At 31.7% G+C, this 9,463-nt stretch overlaps 1 protein-coding gene across 1 annotated transcript in view; it reads right to left on the reverse strand.

Moving 5' to 3' along the window:
• Positions 1–225: 225 nt before the first annotated feature.
• The window catches only part of LOC111620826 (3'-5' ssDNA/RNA exonuclease TatD-like), a 14,387-nt gene continuing 5,149 nt past the window's right edge, over positions 226–9,463 (reverse strand). The window contains exons 4-5 of the mRNA XM_023362818.1: positions 4,685–4,868; positions 226–1,372 (exon numbers count right to left, since the gene is read on the reverse strand). Coding sequence (XP_023218586.1) covers positions 1,050–1,372; positions 4,685–4,868 — 507 coding nt within the window. The 3' untranslated portion in view covers positions 226–1,049. The remainder of the gene's footprint in view (positions 1,373–4,684; positions 4,869–9,463) is intronic.

Below are 9,463 nucleotides of genomic sequence, written 5' to 3' on the forward strand. Positions count from 1 at the left end.
ATTAGAAAATTAAGCTTCGTTTAAATACTGGCTCCCTTTCATGGTCGAATGAGTGTTGCCAGCTAAAACACGTAAAAATAATATTAAAGTAGCCAAGACATAGCCAAATATTGTAGCGCCACATCACTAGCGGACATTTGAAATTTGCCGACTAGGACGGTCGGTTAACCGAGGTGACGGTTAATCGGGGGTCGGATAATCGATGCTCTACTGTAATAATAATAATAAACCACTGAAGAAAATTTATTTAACAATAGGGGCAAAGTGATTTGAATTAAAAAATTGCAAATACCACATATAATCTCATTTTTTGTTTTATTCATCATTAATAATAATTATAAAATTTACAAGTAAGGCCCTTAATGCTAGTCATGACTACCTTTAATATTTATGAAATTATCGGTATTTGTGGACTAAATTATCATTTCAAAGTATAAAACAATCCATTTGTTCTGAGAAGAAAGTTAATCTATTTGGAATATTTCATGATATATAAGAAGAAAAATGCATAGTAAATAGAAATAAATTTCCTATTACATAATTAAATAGTTATTCAATATTTTTTTTTTTTTAGATTATATGGAATACTATTAAATTGGACGGTTTAAAAAAAATAAATTTAATTGGCCAATATATTCTTAGCACACATTATAATTTGATGCAAATTTATTTTGTGACTTTATTGTATTTGAATTGTTAATTACAGAAGTTATGTGCAATAGTTAACAATAATGTATAATAGTTAAAGCTAATAATAAAAAAATTGATACTTTTATGAACAATAAAAAATTATATATTAAAAATAAAGTTTTTATATAGCTGCCAAAATATTTTATCTCCATTATAAAAATTTTAATTTATTATAAATATTTATGATGAAAAAATAAGACTAATATTGTATGAAAAAGGATAAGATATAGCAAAGCACAAAATAATTGTTTATATTAGTCTAAATATATAAAATTTATCAATAAAATATAGCACTATAATTTTTACAATTGGCAATATTAATTTTCTTATTGAAATGTCTAAGACATTATAATAATATTTCAACTTAGTCCAAATACTTTTAAGGCACTATAAGTTGTTTTCAAGGCAACATCAGCAGGCTTGATCTTAAGATATGCAGCTATCATTTCAACTGTCACCAGAAGAGAGCAAGGTTCATTTCTCTGAAATGTGCAGTAGCGATGCAAAAAACTCACAGAGCGTTCTGTTAAGGCACTTTTAACATGGCTAGGAAGTTTGGAAGCACGTGTATTAGGATACATAAAAGGTGAATCACTTTCTAATAAGAGACGATCTAAAGGGATTAGACCATCTTCTAAGCTTTTACGAATACCATCTTCTGATTTATCTTTCCAAAGATAACCTAATAAAAAGATTTAACTTTCTATAGAATAAATAGATAATAAATATTTTCTTCTAAAATAATATAGCATTTGAAAAAACCAAAATAAATATATAATATTCCTTAATAAATTTACAATAATTTAAACAATTTGATCATAATATTTTAAAAGAAGAAACTTTAAAATGAATATTCATTCTACTAACATGTGTGGAAAAAAATTAATTCTATGTATTTTCTGGAAAACTTAAATTACTTTATGATTGGTTAAAGGTATTCTGTCAACCATTATCAATCATTGTTTTGTAAAATAATTCTTCTTCTAAAGTACTCTTATTAATTAAAATATTTTGGTTAAAGTTAAGCTAAGCTATTTTACATTTATACATTGAAAGTATATTAGGACTTTATTTTTTTATTTATCCCTGTGATCAAAAGTATTGGGAATGGTTCAATAAAATGCAAGATTTGAATTTATTCATCAAAGCAATTCTCTCCCACTGCAATACATTTACACCAATGATTTTTCCAATCCTCAAAACTTACTTTAAAGTCGTTTTCATGAAATTTTGTTTTATGACACCACTCGACTCAAGCAGTGACCATGAAGGAGAAATTTTAGTTGAAGAAACAGGAAAAAGTCACATGGTGCAATATTAGGTGAATATGGAGCCTGCAGAACTGTATTTGCTGAATTTTCAGCCAAAATTCACAAACACAACAAGAGCATTTAATACTTGATTGCTTTGTTCTTTGTGCTTACTCCCAAAGAACAAAAGAAAGTTGCTAAGTAGAACTTATCACACAGGAACACTATTTGATGAATAAAACAGACTATTTTGTACAATGAAATGAATGTGCATTTCAGGCTGTTTGCTCCTCTTCAGTCCATATTGTACAATTGTTAAAGCTGAAATGATCATTATTCCATCAGTCACATGTAAGTAAGTATGAGGGATATTTTAAAAGTAAGGTCTGTTTGGTAATATCTTTGCACATGTGCAAAGTTACAAACATGCACATTTAAAAATGTCTCCTAACTTCTCTTGCACACAAATATTTTAATTAATGTTGGCAGTGTGTGCTTTATACAATGTGTGATGAAAATGTTTAAGATGATCGAACCTGTGAAATAAGGTCAGTTATTCACTTTCTGGCAACAAGAAATGTGAAATCAGCAGAGATTCATTGCCAGATCTGTGAAGTTTATGATTCAAATGCCATGAGTAATAGCAAATTTTGTAAGTGGGCAAGAACGTTTAAGGAAGGTTGGGAGAATGTGCTTGGGTCAGTCGTCTGTAATCATTGATGATCTTGTCTGTGCAGAAGACACCATGATTCATGGAAACAGACAATTCACCACTTCCACCCTATCAGTTAATTTCTCACAAATTTCATGGTCAGTTCTTTACAAAATTGTGTCAGAAAACTTGGACTGTAGGAAATTGTGCTCTCGATCCAGGAATGGTAATCCTCTCAGGTGGCACACTTCTATGATATGGATCTACAGAAACTGGTCTCACACTATGACAAATGTTTCATCAAGAATGGAAACTATATGGAAAAGTTGTCAAAAATATGCAGAATACAAGAAAAAAATAAATTACTTGTAATGTTTAGTAGTTCATTTTTTATTGTAAAACAGACTTTACTTTGAAAATAGCCCTTGTATTTAAAACAACAGGGTAAAAGGGAAGTAAAACTTAAAAGTTATGTTTTTAGCAAGTCTTAAGATCTTAAATTGGATAAAACAACTAAACTTTTAGTTGCAATTGTACAATATGGACTGAAGAGGGGAAAACAGTCCGGAATGTATATACATTACATTATACAAAAGAAAACATTTTATTCATCTAATGGTGACATTTCATCAATCATAATGATGCATTTTAAGGATAATTCATCTCAAGAAAGCATTTCCTCAGCCACTTGAACATATTGTTTCGGGAAAAAAGTTCAATATTTTCAAGACAACTCAAGAAGTGATGCACCACAAGCCCAAATGATCTTTTAAAATTGCTTGACAAGATTTAAACAATACTAGAACATGTTCAATAATATCCCTAATCATTAAACAATGATCACTGAGAACCAAATCTGACTCGAGAGACACATTGTTCATCAGTTGGAATGGGTGATCTACCAGAATATGGCTCATCTTTAACACATTCTGTGCCTTCTTTGAACATCTTGTACAATTTCAAAACTCTTATTTTTGATACACTATCGTCAAAGGTTTTTTGCAACATTTCCAAAATTTTCTAATTTTTTGTGAAAACAAAATTTAATGCATATTCTTTGCTCAATTACACTAGACATTTTGAAAAAAAAAATTGCCAACACAAAAATCCTTTACACATAAAACAAGCATTTACAGTGGAATCCCAGTTAACGAACTCAATCCGTTCTGTGACTCTGTTTGTTAACCAAACCAATTTTTCCCATAGAAATTAATGCAAATAAATTTTATCTGTTCTAGCCTCAGAAATTTTTGTGATTTTATTTGTAAAATACAGTAGGTTTTCTTTGATGAAAATGTAGGAAAATATAGTATCTATCATTACAGCAGCAAACATGTACCATACACTTTATTTAATAAAATAGCACTGTACTGTACATATTTTCATTTGTTGAAGTTAATGGCAGAGGAGTGGAGGTATACGGAGCTTAATGCTTAGAAGGGAAATTCCCCTCCAAAAAAATAATGGGTAGCACTTCATTGGGAGATTCTTTGAATAAAGGTCTCTCTTGGTAAGGAACAAGAAATTGATCTAAAGTTGATTGTCTTACTCTTTTAATCAAAATTTTTCTCAAATATGATAGTGCATTGTTGTTTTCTATTGCCACTATCACTTTTCTCTTTCTTGGATGCCATATTGATTAAATATATAAATTGCAAAACTGAAAAAAGAAGCTTAGCACAAACACTCGGAAAAGCCATGCTTAACTTGCGCATGTCTAACAGCAACTAAAATTTGACACAAAAAACTGTTATGTTCATTATCCGAATTTCGTCCATTATGAGACAAAATTTTTGCAAAATAAAAATTCATTAACTGATTTGGTCATTAACCAGGGTTCCACTGTATTTGCAAATAAAAACAGATGATGCATAGATTGCTGCTAGAAATCAATGAAAGTCATACCAAATGAAGAAAATAATGACAGTGCCCTCATGTATATGTATGCAGTTTAAATGAATCATTTCTGATACTTTTTGATCACAGTAGAATACAAACACATGCAAATTAAATTTTGTATATTGTAATTATATTAAAAATGTTTAGATAAATTTATTAGATACATTAAAGTAAAAATTAATTTGATACTAACCTGTTAAACCCACATAAAATCCCATGGAAATATATTTCTGTAATTCTTGTCTTGATCCTGTGAAACAATGAATCACAGTAAAGGGTAATTTATCCAAAAATTGTTCTAATATTTCTATTAATGTAGTATGAGCATCTCGTTCATGAATAAATAATGGTTTCTTGAGTTCACATGCTAATTCCACCTAAAATTAAATTCAAAAAAGAAATTTTAATATTTAATCATGAATGCATTCAAGAACTAATTCTCTATTAAGCAAAATTGAATCAAAATATTTTGTTTTAGATATAGTAGAACTCCAATTATCCAAACTAATTAGAACTAGACATGGTTCAAATAAATTAAAATTGGATAACAAAACACTGAATTGTATATGCTAGAAAAAAATTCACGTGAATGCATAACATCAGGATATAAAATAAAAATTGAAAATGAATGTTACAGAGCAATAATTTACCTTTATTGTAAGATATTACTACTTATTTTCCTTTGTAAAAGATAGAATCTGTTTCTTTGCTGCTGGATTCCTGATCGATTTGAGCAGCAGCAGTTGAGTGGGAGAAAACAGATTACTGCTCATACCATGTCATTACTGTCTAATGAAAAAATGCCTCAACATTCATCAGACCCATTTTGTTTGTTCTTGCTTATCATTTTTGACATGGTCTCTAGTTTCACTGATACATGTCCTAACTGATGAGATTGAAACATGAAAATCACCATTAATATTTGCATCACTAACTAGCCATTCAAATGCATCATCATTATCCAGAGATCAATTGAAACAAGTTCATAAATTCACTGATTTGATTCTGAGTACTTCGTCTGAGTCTATCATACAATTGTTGTCAATGATTTCCAAGCTTCAGCTAACATGTAACAGTCCTTCAGATGTTAGTTTTTCTAAAAAGCAACATTTGAAGGACTGCTGTTTTCCTTCTACCAAAAAGTAAATGTCAGAATTTTTTTCTTGAACATTCTCTTCAATTTCTCAATGATGACTTGATTCATTGATTAACTAATTTTATTATGATATTTGGTGAAAAATACATCAACTCAAAGCCGTCACCAATTAGTATGTCTGATATTAGTTGATGGATAACATGATGTACAATTGAGCAGCAGCAACATTTTTGTCCTGTTTTCCTTTGTATTCACGATGCCTTTTAATGCTTGGTATAAATTCTTTAGTAACAAAACACTCAAATTTTTGCTGCATTTTCAAGATTATTTAACAACTAAAGATGTTCGATCTACGATATTTTAACTTTCAGATGGTAAAAATTTGAACTATTATTCTAGATTATTATTGTCCAAACTGCCATTGTGACAAACTACTTGAAGAATGTTGTTAAAAATGTCCAAAAATGTTTTAGTTATTAAATTTTTCCTGCATTTTCAAGATTTGAATGTGTTTGTTATCTTTGTATGACAACTGTGAATTAATTTTAAATTCTTTAGTATAGTATTTACAAAAAAGATCTGAGTCCATTACACATTTTTATTCTCTGTGAATGGTAAGCATGCAGGGATCTTTGAAACAGAAGTTTTTTAGAATTTCCAATCACCAGTGATAGCAATGCAGGAGTACCACTAGCATTTGTGCAAACAAATGTAATGATTCACTCTGCTAATTTTATACTAGACATTACAGATTTGCATTATGAAGCCAGTGATTTCACATTTGGACTTGATAATGACTCCCCATTTGCTCCTTCTTTAAAGGAATCACAAATGAAGCATGCAGTCAAATGTAATGTCACTTGCATCTTTCACTGTTTTTCTCTACTTATATTAATTATCAGAATAAAGTTGCGCAGAACATTCTAAGATGGTTAGTTGGTTTGCTTTTATGTCTGATATTGTTGCCTTTCCTACTTTATAGCTTCATTTTCTCTACATGAACAACCATTCATACCTTTAAATGCAGTGCAAATTTTACTTTTTCTAACATTTTCAGTTGTTTTAAACATCCCTCCTCAGAATAAAAACAAATTTCAATATAAAAATAAGAATGAAAGCTGTTCTCTGGAACAATTTGTATTTGAAACGAATGCTTTAGAATCCCAACCATTTAACTGCATTTGTCAAAATGCAAATTGTTCCAGAGCACAGCTTTCATTCTTATTTTTAAATTGCAATTGATTTTTATGCTGAGGAAGAGCATTTAAAATGCTTCAAAATGTTAGAAAAAGTAAAATTTGTTCTGCATTTAAAGGTACAGCAGTTGTTTTTATAGGTTATGACAAATGCAGTTTTACTGAATAGTTCATTTTCTCTCTTTAAATAGCTGATGCACTATAGTTTTGATTCTATCATCAGCACATTGCACTTGTTTTTGGAGGTGCCTACCAGGGAATAATCATTTATAACTGTCACAATGTACACAAATGCAAAAACAATACACAACACATCAATGAAAATTCTTGGAGATCAGAAAAAGGGAAGTGTATCCTCAAGTGTCTCCTCTGCCATCATGGTTTTCTTGTCATTTTGTGAAAGATCTTATGCAGAAAGTCTTTCTGGCCAGAATATTCAGTACTTTTATATTCCTCACTTTTGGGATATGTTAGCATAATCTGCAGTCAACTTGAATGCTTCATTATGGCTGACCAAGGCAGGAACCATGCAGTGAAGAGCTAAGAGTGCCTACTCACTAATAATGTTACATACAGTGTCTTCCCATGCTCTGGAATGGATTACTCACACCTAGCTAATTGGTGGAATTGTGACTGCCATCACTTCCTCATTCAATGCCGTTGAAATAAATAAATAAAATTTTTTGGTTTTGTTTACACGTTTATTGGGCCGCATTGGAACTTGCCTTGGGCCGCATGCGGCCCGCGGGCTGGACACCCCTGTTTTAAATAATAAATTTATACATAACAAGTAAAACGGCAAGGCTGTATTTGGGACAAGACTGTCTCAGAGACTCATTACTAAGTGAGATCACTTCGACGCTCATAGCATGTCTCGTTCTTTCTCCAATCTTCTTTGGTATCACTGGTTTTGAGTGCAATTGTTCAAACTTTGCTGGCCATGAGATCGTCCACAATACATTTTTGGTGAAATTAACCTATCTAATGTCAAAATTTCTCTCTGTTGTGTGTTGCCCCGGGTTGAATTTTTGTTGATTCCTAATGAAAATTTCCCATTTTTGAAAAAAATAACTGTGGCTATTGTATTGTCCGAAATTTTTTTTATTTTGCACACACTATATATATATATATATATATATATATAAGTATATAGTGTGCAGCACAACCAGGAATTATTTGGTATGATCTTAATTGAAGAATTTTTTAACAATAAAGTTAAACAAAAAAATCATCATTTTTTTGTTGATATGTGACACGTTTTAAAGTCCGCTTATAATTTGAACACTCGATGGTATTTTAAATTTGTCATTCACTACTTTATTCGTGAGTATGGATGTCATACGTTTAATTATATATTAAAAATTAAGCATTTGTAATATCTCCATAGTTATTCGAAGAATGATAGTATCTCAGAATCATAATTTATATTTTTATTATATTGTTTATTGTAGTAGAATAAAACATTCCATTTGTGTTTCGGTTGTATTATATTATTGGAAAATTTGAAATATTATTTACAGAATAAAACTTATATTATTCAGACATATAGAAATATGTAAAATATGAAACATTATCTTAGTATTTAAATACACCTGAAATAGATTCAAGCGAGTAGTAGGGAATTCTGATAGGATAGAGATGAATTCTTTACGAGTGTGGCATTAATAAAATTCTTTATAATATTCTCTGCTAAAGTATAAACATACAGTACATAAATAGTGTTTAAATTTATACATTTTACATTATATCATAAACAAAGAATCAAAAACTGCATAAGACTGCTGATAGTTTTCTTGCTATTTTCTCTGTCTATATCATCTTTATTTGGGATTGATTTAATTGTACGAAAAGGTAAAGTATATATCTATTTTCAATTTCACGTTTTTTTTATTCATTCATTTAGGTTTGTAATGCATATACAAAACATCCAAAAAAAGTTACTTCACTTTCTTTGCAACAACATATATAACTATATTTGGCATGATCTGTTGTAATGTTTTTTTTTTCAAAAACCGCGTTATATATGTAGGCACCAACGTGGACGATGGTCGATTGGCACTACAATCCTTTGTTTAGTCGTAAGTAGCGGAGCTCTTGTCGAACACACCTGAACTGTGTCGTGGCAGGTCGAATAAGCGCGGTCGTCTGACGTAACGCTCACGTCATCGACGGGAGGCCCTCTGGTGGCGACTGTAGGTGCTAGCGCCTCAGTACTCCCCCGCGAGTGTCAACGATACTTTAGGTTGAAGCGTACCCGTCGTCCAGAGCGGGTTGTGACCGGTGGTTGGGTCTCGTCGAGGTCCGTTGGTGGTGGGGGTCTCTCTTCCGTGCTGGTTGGGGCGGAAGTTGTAGGGTCGGCGACAAAGGCTGGTTTGAGGCGGTCGATAGTAACCGTCACCTCCTTGCCGTTGATGTTAACCCTGAACGTCTTGTCGGAGCGCTGGAGGACTTGGAACGGGCCATCGTATGGGGGCTGTAGAGGTTTACGTATGGCGTCGTGGCGCACGAAGACGTGGGAACAGGTCTGTAGGTCACGGAACACAAACGTCTGGTGGTTGCCGTGTTTGCGCGGTGAGACGGGACGTAGTCGTCGCATCCTGCTCCGGAGATCGGAGACGAAATCGGATGCGTCTACCGTGTTGTCGTTGTTGTTGACAAAAAATTCTCCGGGCAAGCGCAG

The sequence above is a fragment of the Centruroides sculpturatus genome, unplaced genomic scaffold (genome assembly GCF_000671375.1).
Source record: "Centruroides sculpturatus isolate CEXI.00-Female unplaced genomic scaffold, Cexi_2.0 scaffold89, whole genome shotgun sequence".
Lineage (NCBI taxonomy): Eukaryota > Metazoa > Arthropoda > Arachnida > Scorpiones > Buthidae > Centruroides > Centruroides sculpturatus.